Source organism: Chiloscyllium plagiosum, unplaced genomic scaffold, assembly GCF_037043375.1.
Source record: "Chiloscyllium plagiosum isolate Xiang-an unplaced genomic scaffold, Cpla_swu_hap1 HiC_scaffold_1, whole genome shotgun sequence".
NCBI lineage: Eukaryota > Metazoa > Chordata > Chondrichthyes > Orectolobiformes > Hemiscylliidae > Chiloscyllium > Chiloscyllium plagiosum.
Window position 1 is genome coordinate 26807288 of NW_028270139.1, and position 15721 is coordinate 26823008.

At 40.5% G+C, this 15721-nt stretch overlaps 1 protein-coding gene across 32 annotated transcripts in view; it reads left to right on the forward strand.

The window, feature by feature from the left end:
* The window catches only part of ank2b (ankyrin 2b, neuronal), an 877032-nt gene that overhangs the window by 712311 nt on the left and 149000 nt on the right, over positions 1-15721 (forward strand). For all 32 annotated transcript variants that reach the window (XM_087983074.1, XM_087982715.1, XM_087982867.1 and 29 more), the window contains 3 exons: positions 2610-2807; positions 10875-10973; positions 12699-12797. In XM_087983074.1, coding sequence (XP_087839200.1) covers positions 2610-2807; positions 10875-10973; positions 12699-12797 — 396 coding nt within the window. The remainder of the gene's footprint in view (positions 1-2609; positions 2808-10874; positions 10974-12698; positions 12798-15721) is intronic.

A 15721-nucleotide genomic window follows, 5' to 3' on the forward strand; every position in this document is an offset into this window, starting at 1 on the left:
TTTCGTCTCTATGTTGAAGCAAGGATATACCTATATTCAAATGAGTTCAGTGAAGATTCACTACCTTAGTACATGGCAGGAGGGTGTTTTGTTGTCTTATGGTGAGATGTTATGGTACAATTGCAACATTTAAGAGGCATTTGGGTGGATATATGAATAGGAAGGATTTGGAGGGATATGGGCTGGGTGCTGGCAGGTGGGACTAGGTTGGGTTGGGATATTTGGTCGGTGTGGACAGGTTGGACTGAAGGGTCTGTTTCCATACTGTACATCTCTATGACTCTATGACTATGTTGAGCTATATTGAGTGAGCGGTAATCTCATTCTAACATATGAGATTATGACAGACTTTATTGGGGTTGATACTTAAAGATTACTTCACTGCTTGGAAATTAAAGCACAGGAGCTCAATCTCAAGACAAAATGCCAATAATTTTGGACTGCAATGACAAAAACTTTCTTTATTCAGATGATTAAGAATCTTCGGAATCCTCTATCCTGGAGATCTGTGGATGATAATTCATTGCTTATATTTATGGCTGAGATAACTCAGCGGTTGAGATTTGATTTTCATCTTGAGGGTAGGATTCCAGGGATTGGGAGATTTTCTGAAGTCACAGTCCCACCTGCTAGCTGATTGTATTTTCATGGCTGGGAGGTAAGAATGGGCTGGAGTGAGGCCTGCCAACTCTGGCAGCACATCTAAGGCCTTTAAAGAGGCAGACCAATGCCAAAACAGCCAAGTTAAGAAGTCTGCCACAGTTTGTAGAGACACCATTCCAGTTTTGGAGGTAGGTTTGAGGCCCTGTAAATTTCATCCGCCTACGCCTTCTTAGTCCTGCTTAAACCATCACCAATGCACTCACCCATTACCCACCTTAAACAGAACTCACCAGCCATGTAATGCTCTTAAGCGTACTTTAATATCCACTTCAAATAAAGCTATAATTCTCCTAACAGCTCACAATTATGCCAAAATAATCAAGTTCCAACCAACCTTGACATTAGTATCGATAAACAAGCAAAGCAGAATACACTGTTGAGTTTGGTATTCAGGCATGCACTTATTATGAGATTCCATTGAACAACTGTGTCAACTAATCCTCTCAAGCTTAATACTTTAAAGCTTTTGAAGACTGATATAGATCCAGCCAAAAGTTGAATCTCTGTCAAAGGTTTTGTCTCAACCAAACAGATATCCTCCTGAACATCACAGAGAAAATAATCAAAGCTCTGGACCCATTTAATACTATCATTTCTGGAATTTACTATTATACAGTACAGAATAAAATGTTATGCAGTAGATGGTGTAATCAAATTAACCTGAAAACATTTTGCTTTCACTTTGCTGTACTGCACATTGCCTTCATAGCTTTCTGGATGTCTGAGGTGACAACCAGATGAACCTATTGTTTAATGGTCACTTTCTTGCTGACATCAAGACCTTACTGTTAGTCCCTAAAACATGTACGATTTATGAAGCAAACTTCTTTATTAAACTTGAAGCCAGCAGCACTCCTTCCGCTTGTGTTTTGTATGGTTCCTGAATCCAAATGATGACTCCCCCATTGTTCACAACATTTCTGTGTTGGGGTGAAATACCTCACCTTTCAAAGCTATCCTTGTTCCTGGAGAAGTGAAGTGTCTGAAATTCCCACTTAGCAATGGTGGTCCCAGTATCAGTATGTTATGGGCTCACAGCCTACCTGTCACCTCGCGATGCAGAACAATGCTGTCATGGGAATGGCACCTTGGGAAAGCTGAATTCCGTTCCCATAAGCCATTTTCTAAAGATTGCTTGACAGACTTCATATTTCAACACCCTTACCATGTTGGGATGGGAAAATTGAGCCTATGGTATTTCAGGGCTTCAGTCGAAATGGTGAGTGGGCAAGGAAATAGAATTGAGGCAGGAGAGCATTTAGAATATCAGACAAGGTTTAAAGGTACTATCTGTTCTATTCTTTGCTCCTATTTCTAATGTTCTTATGTACTAATTTTTATTCAGCCTTAATTTCATCAAACCTTTTTTCTCTTCATACTCTGAAATTAACAAGAAATTACCATTTATGCAGAATTATTTTTGTTATGACCTTAACTTGAAGCCACATTTTTGATGCTTTCCTGTAATTGCCAAGAATGTTACCTAAGCTATCGAGAATGAGGACATTTTTTTTTCAACTGAAGTATAAAACTAAATGGTAAAACAAATTCAATGACAGTGGATAGCTGAGAAGATTTTTCAAAGGATCTAAAAATGCGATACTTAAATGGTTACATAATTGCCTATGACTATAGGTCACACTAGTGGAATGGGAAGTGCCACATCAAACATTCATACTTTAATAATGTAACTAAATATCTAACAATGTTTGGTTTTTAGCATGAATACTTTGAAAAGTATGTGCGAATGGAACTGGTCAAGATATTTTACTTTAGAAAATCTGGTTAAAACATATTAGATATATTTGGATCAGTGATACTGAAACTAGGAACCAACTAAATTAGGAGTTACATGTTAATCAACTAATTAAGCTAATAGTATGATAGCATTGGTCAGAACATGGCAAAGGCTAACTGCCTATGGTCTAAAATTCATGCTTTTCCAGAATGGCTATACGCCTCTGCACATTGCTGCCAAAAAGAACCAAATGGAAATTGCCACCACCTTATTGGAATATGGAGCTCAGACTAATGCACTAACAAAGCAGGGAGTGACACCCCTCCACCTGGCATCGCAGGAGGGACATGTGGAAATGGTTTCAAGCTTGATGGATAAAAATGCCAATGTTAGTGCGGCCACGAAGGTAACTGCAAAACATTATTGTGTCAGAGACATTTACCATTCTGTTTCTGTTTACTAGTGTGAAGGAAACAGTGTTTGATGCTGAGTACAGTAGCTGAACTGCCAGATACTTTGTGCCTTTAATTTCAGAATATTTATTTACCCATTGTTTAACATACACCTTTGCATTTTTGTGTACATTTTCTGATAGAGCATCATTTTGTAAAATGAAATTAATTAGCAGATTTTGTCTTCCTGTGTATGCACTCAGAGGATTTGATTATAGCAATGTTCACTGTTTGAAATTTTGTCGATCCTCGAGTTGGGCAAAGTGTTTTGTTCTCTATTATCAGCCATGCATGAAATGCATGAAGAAGTAATTTATCTGTTGCACATTTGTACACTGTGCAGAAAGCTCATTAAGTCTGCAAGTTTATTAAAAATTGGCTCCTAACCACAATGTAGACTGGAGAGTTCAGACACTTTGTGGGAGGTTTATAAGACCTTATCTGAGTAAGGAGTTGAGGGCATTCAAAATAATGCTGCTAACTAGACCTCACAATGGGAGATATTTAGCAGCCTGGATGCAATCTTCTGGTAGCTGACCTGAGATATAACACTCCAGACATGCATCAAAACCTTTCCAAATCTCATGGATTTAACAGATTAGATTGTCCTGTTTTGTGGCACCTTTACTTATCTACTGCTGATACTGTGCTGCTCTCAAACTGGAGGGCCTCTGATTGCCCTTAAGACTTTGAGATCCTGTTCTGACATGAATGGATGGTGAGCCATGAAGTAGCCCATCTGGAGAATGTCAGGTGGTAACTGATACAGAATGCAGAACTCTGATCTCCCGTTCAGCCCAATGATGGTTTCAGAAGCTCAAAGGGAAAACAAAATCCTCCTCTCAGACCTTGATTTTTCTCGGCAGGTCCAAAAGGAAATGAAGGTGCTGATAAGAATAAGCTTTATAGGTCATACCAAATTTAATGGCAGGTTTTTGTGATTTTTTTTTACCTCTGTTTTCCGTCTGGTAGCTAGCAACATTGACAACCTGACCTGCTCCTGCATAGGGGTTGTAACAAGAACCCTGTGGGGACATTGCCCAGCACTGGGAAGGTGGGAAGACTGAATATTGGGTCTCTCAGGCCTGGGGAGAGGACACTGATAATGGCAGCAGCAATCGAAATTGACAGGACAAGTCTAATGCTGAAACTTTATTGCTGGAACAGCACAGCAGGTCAGGCAGCATCTAGGGAACAGAAGATTCGACGTTTCGGGCACATGCCCTTCTTCAGGACAAGTCTAATGGCTTTCTTGAATGACTGGGCATGAGCACTCCCAGTATTCTTGGCCCTCAATAAGTGTTTTAAAAGCACTCCTGGTGCAGTCATTATGTTCAAAGCGTCGACTCTCCTGCTCCTCGGGTGCTGCCTGACTGGTTATGCTTTTCCAGGACCATTTTGACTCTCTGATCTCCAGCATCTACAGTCTGCACTTTCTCCTGCTGTAAAAGACACTCAACTTGTGTAGCTGGCAACTCAGACCTCCTTTTCATCACGTGTTTTCTGAGTCCTGAGAAATTCATGTAGCAAAAGAGAATTTTAAGTTGGACTTGGAATTACATCATGGGAACTCGTGATTTGAATGTGTTAGTGAAGTGCCTTGCCCTTTCAAGAAAGGACAATTGCATGAAGCCCATCACTGTACGTTAGTATTGTGTTTCACATTATTGTATACACAAATAATTGCCATTGCAGGGTAACTAGGTGTTGCAAGCTTTTCCATTGCTGCTGTCAACAACGATAACTTGTACATTTACAGCGTTATGATTGTCATCAAATATGTCCTGCCACTACTTAAGAGCACTACCAAAAGACATTTGACACCAAGCCAAGGTTTGATCAAAGGTTTTAAGGAAATCGAAAGGTCGAAAGCAGTAGGAAAGGAATCTTGCAGGAATGTTGCCTTTGGCCACCACCATTCTTATCTGAAAATGGACCCTCTCAGCCATGGTCCTTCTGGTACCAACTCACCCAATTATTTGTCCTTCCCATCACCTTGCTTGCCATGGAGGGATACATTGCTTCTTTGCTGTGAGATAAGATATGGACAATAAATTTGGAGAAGGCCTCAGGTTTATAATTGATGATGGATCACTTTTTTTTAGAGCATCTTGTTGTAGGGCTCTCTACGAACAGACAACTCCGGAGTTGGTGACATGTAATGAGGCATACTTGATTAGGGAGTGTAAGGTGAATGAACCCTTGGGAGCATTGACCATAATATGACAGAATTTACCCTGTAGTTTGAGAGGGAGAAGCTGGAATCAGATGTAATGGTATTACAATTGAGTAAAGGCAACTACAAAGGCACAAGGGAGGAGCAGGCCAGAGTTAATTGGAAGGGGAGCCTAGCAGGGAAAACAGTAGAGCAGCAATGGCAGGGATTTCACAGGAGGCATAGCAGAAACTCATAAGAAACCTACAAAGGTGAGGATGAAATAATCATGGCTGATAAGGGAAGTCAGAAATATCATAAAAGCGAAGGAAAACGTATACAGAATGATGAAGGTCAGTGGGAAGTCAGAGCATTGGGAAGCCTTAAAAACAGCAAGGGACAACTAAAAAAGAAATAAAGGGGGAGAAAAGATGAAATATGAGGGTAAGCTAACTTGTAATATGAGAATATTGCAAGAGTCTTTAGAAGAGTGGACATTGAACTGGAAAATAAGGCTGGAGAAGTAGTTATGGGGAACAAAGACATCACAGAGGAACTGAATAGATACTTTGAATCAATCCTCACAGTGGAAGACACCAGTAGCACACCAGAACTTCAAGATAGTCAGGGGACAGAGGTGAATGTAGTGACCATCCCTAAAAAGAAGGTGCTGCAAGTCATGTTGCAGCTGTATAGAACTTTAGTTTGGCCACATTTGGAATATTGCATACAGTTCTGGTCACCACACTATCAGAAAGATGTGGAGGCTTTGGCGACGGTACAGAAATGGTTTACCAGGATGTTGCTTGGTTTGAAGGAAGTTAGCTATGAGTAGAGATTGAACAATCCTGAACATTAGAGTCTGAGCGGCAAACTGATAGAGGTTTACAAAATTTTGAGAGATGTAGATAGAATAGATAGTCGGAGTCTGTTTTTCCACCAGAGTTGAAATGCCAGTTACTAGGGGACATAGGTTTAAGGTAAAATCGAAAAAATCTGATGAAGATGTGGGAGGCAAGTTTTTTTTCCACAGAGGGTGGTACGCGCCTGGAATGCATTGCCAGAGAAGGTGGTGGAAGCAGGTATAGTAGCAACATTTAATAGGCATCTTGACAGGTACATGCATAGGCAGGGAATAGAGGAGTATGGACCACGTGGAAGCATAAGACTTTAGATTAGAAAGGCACCAAATGTTGGCACAGACTTGGTGGACTCAAGGACCTTTTCCTTTGTTGTACTGTTTTGTTCCTTGGAAATGGAAAGATCTGAAAATAGACAAATCACAAGTACCAGATGCACCCCAGAGTTCTGAAGGAGATAGCTGAGGAAGATTATGGAGGCACTAATAGTGATCGTTCAGAAGTCAGAAGGCTGGAAAATGACAAAGGTAAAACTCCTATTTAAAATGGAGAGAGGCAGAAGACAGGAAATTATAGTTTAGTTAGCCTGATCTCAGTCATTGGTAAGATTTTAGAGTCCATTATTCAGGATGAGATTGCAGATTACTTGAAAGTGCTTGGTAAAATAGGGTTTTGTCAATGGGAGGTAATACCTGAAAAATCTGTCAGAATTCTTTCTGGAGGTAATGAACAACTTAGACAAGGGAAAGCCAGTGGACATGATCTATTTGGATTTCAAGAAGGTCTTTGACAAGGTGCCTCACAAGAGGCTACTAAATAAGATGAGTTAGGGCAAGGTACTGGCATGGACAACAGATTGGCTGACTGGCAGAAGGCAGAGAGTGGGAATAAAGAAGTCTTTGAGGATGGCAGCTGGTAACTAGTGGAGCTCCTCACTGGTCATGTTGGGACCACCACGTTATACATTAGTGGTCTGGATGAAAGAACTGGTGGCATTGTTGCGAAGTTTGCAGATGACGCAAAGATAGGTGAAAGGGCAAGTGGTGTTGAAGAGGCAGGAAGGCTGCAGAAGGACTCAGGTTTCAACAGTAGGCAAAGAAGTGCAGACGTGATATAATATGGGAAAGTGTGAAGTTATATACTTTGGTCAGAAGAGTAGATGCATAGGCTATTTTTTTTGGAATATTGAGTGGTTTTGGGTCTTCTGGGAAGATGTGCTGCTGTTGGAGAGGGTCCAAAGGAGGTTTACAAGAATGATGATGAGCTTATCATATGAAGAGTGTTTGAGGCCTCTGGGTCTGTACTCAATAGAATTTGGAAAGGTGAGGGGGAATTTCATTGAATACTGACAAAAGTTACAGAATACTGAGAAGCTTGGCTAGAGTGGATGAGGAGAAGTCGTTTCCACTGGTAGGAGAGATTAGACACGAGGGCACAGCCTCAGAATGAAGCGATGACCCTTTAGAACTGAGATGAGGAGGAGTTTCTTCATCCAGAGAGTGGTTTATCTGTGGAACTCAGCTACAGAAAGCTGTGGAGGTCAGGTCATTAAGTGTATTTAAGACAGAGATAACTAGGTTCTTGATTAGTTAGGAGATCAAAGGTTACAGGGAGAAAGCAGAGAATGGGATTGAGAAACAATCAAATGGTGAAGCAGATGCGATGGCCCAAATGGCCTAATTCTGTTCTTATATCTTATAGCATTATGGACCAGAGGCTGGTTAGATGTCCATTGGGATCATCTAATCTAGAGGAAACAAGACCATGGATAAAGTGTACAGCAGCAGATAACCTGAGGTTGGGGAAGATTTGGGCAATGTTAAAGGGATGGAAATAGGCAGTCATGGTAATGTTGTAAGTATGTGGTTAGAAGCTCATCTCCGGGTCAAGAATGACACAAGATTGCAAATAATCTGGTTCAGCTTCAGTTAGTTGTTACGGAATGGCAAGGAATTGATGGCTAAGGACTGAAGACAAGAACTTTGGTATTCACAGTATTTATTTGAAGTAAATTTCTGTTCATCCAGCAGTGGATGTCAGTCAAGCCATCAGGCAATTTGGCAACAGAACAGTCATTGAGGAAAGTGGTACTGACACAGAGTCTATGTCAGCATGTGTGTGGAAGTGATGCTGTTTTTTTTTTCCTGGGTTACATAGTTAAATGGTAATACCTTGATAAGAAATAGGATGTGGCAAGGAAATACCTTGGGGGATATCAAAGGTAACAGGAGGGGTATAGGAAGGGAAGCCATTGCAGTTGATTCCCTGGCTACCATTCAATAAGTTAGAATGGAAGCAGGTGAGAGTAGTCCCACTGTGCTGTGTAACAGTGAAAGGCCTTGCAGGGCCGTGATGTGATTAACCTGACCGAGGCTAGAAACAGGTTGAAGGGGATAAGGAGGGAAAATTTACCATTGTCACAGTCATGTAAGAAGCCATTTGTGATTTTGATTAAAACAAAGTAGTTTTGGTATTCTGGTGGCTGGAAAGCTGTATGGAGGGATTTGGACATGAAATTCTGGGAAAAATGAGCATTAGATTTTGGTGTCAAGGACTTTCCAAGGGAGCATTCTCCCACTACCTGGCACCCAATATTCAAATCCTTGTCTTTATTTTATTAGGCGATGTATTCCGCAAAAATATCCCTGTTTCTAGATTTCACATCACCGTGTGTTGTTTGTTCAGCTGGAACGTGGCCATTGATCACATTTTTGGTCCCATAATGAAAAATGATGTAGAAAATAAAGAGTAAAAATCTATCTGTGGCACTCACTTATACCTTTTAAGATATATCATAGCAAGAAGTTTAAGTAGTTATTACATTCTTGCTACCAGCAAGTCCTTGACTGACCTTGTAGGTGAGGTGATTGAGCAGGACCACTTTGCATCATCCCCAGGGCACTTATCTCTCCCTTCAATAGCCAGACCATTGACAACTGGTGAAACCAGCAGTCTATTATGTGAATCCCAAGAGATAATACCAGTCAAGATATTCAGCCTTATGCTTCCATTGGGACTGCAGTACCCCAAATTTATAGCTTCAGGTATTTTTTTTAAATTAAAACATTGGTTTGTAATACATATTTATGAAAACCATAATGATTTTAGAAAGATGTACAGCTGACACTTAATGGAATGCCTTTGAACAAGTTTATTGCTGTCATTTGTCTTGCATGAGAAAATTCAAAACAACTGGAACAGTTTGACTTGGAGGTCGCCCTCAATATCTGGCATGAAGAGTCCATTGAAATTTCAAACTCTGAGGAGTCAAATTTTCAGAATAAAAATGAGAGCTCATGTGTAACTTCTTTGTTTTAGAATTCACTGTTTAGAAGCTTTTGAGTGTGAATAAACAGGAAAGTAGGTTGGTTGTGTTATTAAAATCAATCAATTGGTCTTTTCTTAACATTTGATTAAATTATTCCATTCTGACTCCAAACCTTTCAGCTTTTTCTAGTCAGCTTAAAGATTATTAAAATGCAAATTAAGTACAAAGTGCATATTCTTCAGGGGCATATCCTGTAAATCTTAATGAAAGCACTGTGGCTGAAAGATTAAACTTCTGACCTTCTGTTAAGTCAATAACTGGATTGTGTGCTTAATTAGAGGAGTATTTATAGGAATGAATCATCTGACTTACTGTACTCCTCATCATCTTGAAGATAAAACCAAAAGGTGAGCAACTTTCTGTTGCAATAGTTTCAAAACATCAGCCTACCATGCCAAAATTTTGAAATTCACTCATTCATCCCTGCAACCCCTGATTGTGTTACCATTGTGAACAGAGATTTTTTGTTCACTGTCATATTCTTCTTAGGCTAGTTAGTGTTGGTCTAGTTATTCCAGGCACCGCTCCCAGCTTCACGCACGATTGGCTACCACCCATAATGTGTCCATCTGCTGCTTTTGGACGAGAATGATAGGTGCCAGAACTGACAGATTTTCTGATCTGCTAAATTGCAAGCTGCAGTGGAAAACCAGTTTGGCACCTTAGTAAAATCTGAGGCCTGAGTATTTTAGTTGTCTGTTACTGAATTTTTCAAGGAAAACATGGATTACTTCTTGAAAAGATTGTGATTTCTTTATTTCAGCACAGCTTGTGGGCCAAGTCAAAAGGGAGTGTATCCCCCAAAACCAAAACAAAGTTATTAGCCTGTGCAGAAATTATAGGTATTCTTGATCATCAACCACACTACTAGAATTTTTGCCATACTCTTTTATGGATATCTGTCTTTGATCCATGCCAATCTTCCTCAGATGCTCATCACTGCCTTTGATTTCTCCTCATTCCCAATCAATCTCCTCTTTGACACAGCAAATCGTGCTGTATCCTCTCTCCACCTCAGTCATGTTATACTTACCTGCTTCTGGGCTGCACCCTCTTTTGCAATGTTCCCACCATTACAGAGCGAAGCCTGTCAATTCAGCTGCCTCAAAACAGTAGTCATAGTTAAACAAGTTATGCCATCATCAGAGGTGAAACACCATGTCCATAAGTTCTAAGAACATTACCAAGTCTCCTCTTACTACTACCATCCTCAACCCATTTAGTCTGTAAGTCCTGTCCTGTAAAAAAGAAATCAGTACCATTACTCTGATCCTCGTAGTTGTATATTTCTTTCCTCACTTGTCTACATTTCCCTTCCTGTATCACATCCACTATTCATCTGTCTATAGTGAACTCCCAATGGAGAAGTGCCTGCATATGTTGTTTGAACGGTACAGATTCCTACGGTAAATGTGAGAAAATGTTGTTCTCAGCTGCCCTGGAGGATGACCTGAATAATGCTTTCAATGATTAAAGCTATGGGACTTCTATGTGATATGCAGAAAGTAAACAAAACAGCAGAGATAGCTTTAGAAAATTATGTGATGGGATCAGAAAGGGAATAATAAATCATTAAGCTTATAAAGGAATCCTAGGAGCCAGTTTTTTTTAAAATAAAGTGGTCTCTTGCTTTTTAAGTAAACTAATCATGACATTTCTTTCATGTGCCTATTCTTAGAGTGGATTGTCAGCACTGCATTTGGCAGCTCAGGAGGATAAGATCAATGTTGCAGAAATTCTGGTAAAACGAGGTGCAAATCTTGATGCACAGACTAAGGTACTACAGCACGGAATTTATCTTCTTAATTTGTTTTATCATTGTTTGTTTTCACAGCTCTTCATAATGTTTTAAATATGCTATAGGTATCGGTAATGGTAGCAAACTTCTGAACATAAATAATATACATTTTATATAGCCTGATATAGCCTAGTTGCTTATTCTCTGTCTTTGGCCACAATTTTTCTGAATACTGGGAGCAAGGTCCTAATGTGTCTGTCACATTCTGGTGCCACATTCAAGTTATAATTCTTTCTGTGAGAGTTTTGGCTGTTAGTGGAATGAGAGTGTCATTGCTATGCTCCATCCTTGTCTTCCTCAATATTTCCAAAAATAGTCCAAACTGATCCAGCCTCACTTCATATGTCAGTCCTGCCATCCTAGAAATCAGTCTGGTAAATCTTTATTGCACTCCCTTCATAGCTAGAACAAAACTGCACATGATATTCCAGGTGTAGTTTCACCAATGAATCTGTGCTCCTGTACTTGAAACTTCTCCCTACGAAGGGCTTCTTTATCATCTGCTGCTCCAGCCTGCTTACTTTCAGAAACTGGTATAAAATGATACCCAGGTCTCATTGTACCTTCCCCTTTCCTAATCTATCACCATTCAGATAATAATCTACTTTTCTGTTTTTGCTATTAACGAGTATAAGATCACATTTATCCACATTATACCTCACCTGTATTTTCCCACTCACTCAACTTGACCAAATCACACTGAAATAGCTCTGCATCCTCCTCACAGCTCACCCTGCCCCCTCCCCCTCCCAAGTTTGTGTCATCTGCAAACATGGGGATATTACTATTTAATTCCCTCATCTAAATAATTAATATATATTGTGAAAAGCTGGGTCCAAGCTCTGATCTTTTGAATACACTACTGCTTGCTACTCAGCAAAAAGACTCATTTATTATCATTTGTTCTTTTGTCTATCAGTTTTGTATTCATATTAGTATACTCTCCAATCCTGTGCACTTTGATACTAATCTCTTATGCAGGACCTTTTTCAAATGCCTTCTGCAAGTCCAAGTAAACTGCATTTACTGGGTCCTCCTTATCAACTACAGAAGTTATATCTTGGAAAATCCCACTAAATTTATCAAATATAATTTTCCTTTCATAAATCCATGCTGACTCTGTCTAATCTTGCCATTGTTTCCAAGTGCTGTGCTTTTTAATCTTCTATAATCGACTGTAGCATCTTTTCCACTCGATGTGAGGCTAACCAGTCCAGCAGTATTTGTTTTCTTCCTAACTCCTTTTTTAAAAAAAATTGTTGGGTTACATTAGCAAACTTTCAATCTGTAGGAAATGTCCCAGACTCTATAGAATCTTAAACGTTATGCACAAGTGCATCCATTATTTCTAGGGCTACATTTTTAAGAACTCTGGGATATAGATAATCAGGCCCTAGGTATTTATCAGCCTGTAATCCCAACAATTTCACAAAAACCATTTTCCTGAGTTTCTGATTTCCTTCAGTTCCTCCCTCTCTCTCGACCCTGTGTTCCCCAATATTTTTGGGACATTACTTGTGTTCTCTGTGGCGAAGGCAGAATCAAAGTATCTATTTAATTAGCCTACTACCTCTTTGTTCCCATTATAAGTTATTAGAATTATAGTATGCTGATTGAAAATGGTTCATCCTTTTCCCTTTTTCCTGTAATTTTATATTTCAGAATCCCTGTAGCTGCATTCTGACTAATACTTTCCTTTTTCAGGTTGGCTACACTCCACTGATTGTGGCTTGTCACTATGGAAATGTTAAGATGGTCAATTTCCTCCTGCAGCACGGTTCCAATGTTAATGCCAAAACCAAGGTAACACCAAGAGTAATTTTTCTTCACAAAACATAATCTTTTTGAACACTTGTTGCTGAGATGCAGATGACACTGACAAGTCTTTATTTGTTTAAAATCATTATTTGACAATTTTTAATTGCCCAGAAAAGAGGATGGTCATTCACTGCGGCAGATGCAGTCATAATAGATTTTGTATTGTAATATTGGATCCGGAATTGTATGATTTTGATACAGCAGTGGTGAAGGAACAGGAATATGAATACAAATCAGAGTGGTATGTGTCTTGGAGGGGAATTTGGACTTTATGCTTCTTCCATGATCTTTTTGCTAATCTCTTGATGTGTGCACCCACAGGGCTGGGAGCTGCTGTTAGACGATACCTAGTGAATTGCGCCGTTGTATTGTACACAAAACATAATGAAGCCAATCAATCTGTTGTGGTGCGATGGTAGAGTCCCTGTCTCTGAGCTAGGCGGGCTGTGTTAAAGCTTAAAAATGTGTTGTTGGAAAAGCTCAGCAGGTCAGGCAGCATCAAAAGAACAGGAGAATCGACATTTCGGGTATAAGCCCTTCTTCAGGAACCTTATGCCCGAAATGTCGATTCTCCTGTTCCTTTGCTGCCTGACCTGCTGTGCATTTCCAGCAACACATTTTTAAGCTCTGATCTCCAGCATCAGCAGTCCTCACTTTCTCCAGGCTGTGTTAAAGTCCCACTTGTTTCAGAGGTGTGTCATAGTATTACTGAAGAGATTGATTTCAAATATCCAGGACTGTGGGACTGTGCTAAGTATCCCTAACTCTGAGTCAAAAGGTGAGGTTCAGGTCTCACTCCAGAGGTGTGCCAATAACATTTAAAAATAGTGAAGCCACAATGCAGTGGGTGGTTATTAAATCAAGCAGCCAGGACCAGATTCTCTTGTGGGCTGGCAAGATCTACTGTATTAACAGGAGTTGGGAATGGAGGTAGACAATGTACGGTGTCCTTGGATAATCTCAAGTCTGACATTGTTTAAAACTTAAACATTGATTTGCTCTGAGGAATTTCAATAGTATTGTAATGATTGGCTTTCACTGATTGGCTTCCAACAATCATAACCAGCTTTGTGTTTGTCATGTAAATTTCCCTATCCCTAGAACTTTACTATGCCTCCTAGTCAATATTTGGTCAGTATTAAGTGATACAATATGAAACAGCATAGGAACGGGGACAACTGACCCACAGATTGGAATCTTCACAGTCGCTTGGATGCAGTCTTAAGTCCTGACTGGGAGCAATTTAAGAGAAGCCCGCAATAGGAAACTATCTTATTCTGTTTCCACCCCTGAGTAGAGGCAAGAGCATACCGGTTGCCTATCCGCCAGCACTAGATATGCAATTAGAAGCTCAATTTGTTGTAAATTGTTGTTGGGGTCTGCCCTTCAGTAGTTGAGCGACTGCTAAGACCTGGCAGGTGAGTGAAGGTGTTCTCCTGAAAGCAGTGCAGAGGAGCCTTCAGTGGCTCTTTATTCTAAAGCCTTAGGGATCAAAGAGGCATAGCTATAATCACTAATTGTCTTGTGGGTAGGTTCAGAAGTATTCATAGGATGCCTCTATTTGGAGCACCTTCACAGTCTCTGGATTAATAGAGCTACTTCTCTAGGGTTGGGGGGATCTCTCTATCATTGGACGACCTGTCTGCAATATTGCAAAATGTCAGTACATGTGTAAGTGGCCCATTATTTGACCATTTCATTGAAAATTGCTCATGTTGGGCTGGAACTTCGTCACCGTCCAGGCCAGAACACCAACGTTGATCAATGCCTGAGAATCTTCTAAGTCTAGAGAAATCTGCCTGTACAAAGTTACAGATAGGGACTTCAATGAGTATTTCCCCCAGCTGTACCATCGTATGGCCTTGGACAGACCTGAGAGTCCCTGCATGCACTGTTCACAGGTCAGCCCTTTGAATGACTATATGTGTGGAACAGCAAAATACTAAAATTACCTGTGCTTTCCTAAATACATTTAGAGGGAATATTGGCTTTAATGTAGGTGAGAAATGGAGAGAAACGAGTCAAGTTTGTAATTGAATTGGAAGAATATGGAATTAAATGTTCAGCTCTGGATTGAATTAAGCAAGTTTCCAGGATTGAGATGGTATCTGTGACAAGAGAATCTTTGGAGCTGAAATGTCCTGTGAGCTTCAGGAATTTGATCTCAGGATCAAATATGAGTTCCCATCCCATACATTTTCATAGAGCCCACTGGCCTTATGACATGGGAACCAGCAATTGACAGGCATTCTCCATTTCTAGCAAGGGATATCAGAAAGATGTGGAGGGGGAGTTTCAGACACATGCAGCCGACTGCTCAGGGAACTGGCTGTCCCTGGGGTGTGAACTGCTTCAATCCAAGACATAGGAAAAGCAGCTGAGACATCATAAAGCTCATGGTGATCAGGACATCAATCCCAGTGCAGTGAGATGGGAAGACACTAGCCTTGCCATTTTCTGTTGGCACCAGCTAAATCTCAATCATCTTTAATTAAGCTGGGAGCATGATGGATGAGGACTGTACTGATTTTCTTTCTACGCACTGGTTAAAGCTGTGCATCAATGGGATGGTCTTCCTGCCCCCTCACCATTCAAGCCCTAAGAGGGCAGTAATGCCCTTGTGAGGGCTTCATCCTACTGCTGCTATTATTAACCCGTGGTAGTGGGGGTATTGCTTGTATGCTGTTGGAATTGTGAGGGAAGGAAGGTTGCTTGTTCAAAGGCACTTGGTTCCTGATTGAGGACCTCATCATTAGAAAGGACGTGGTCTGGTGAGATCCACTCTGCCTGTTCTTACAGTTATCCCCCTGATCTGCTGTGCTAGTGGCGCTATCGTTCAGTTGAGCTGCCCAGTTAGGCTTCTGCCTCTGGGCTTCTTGATCCTGGGTAAGTCTCACCACTGTCCTGTT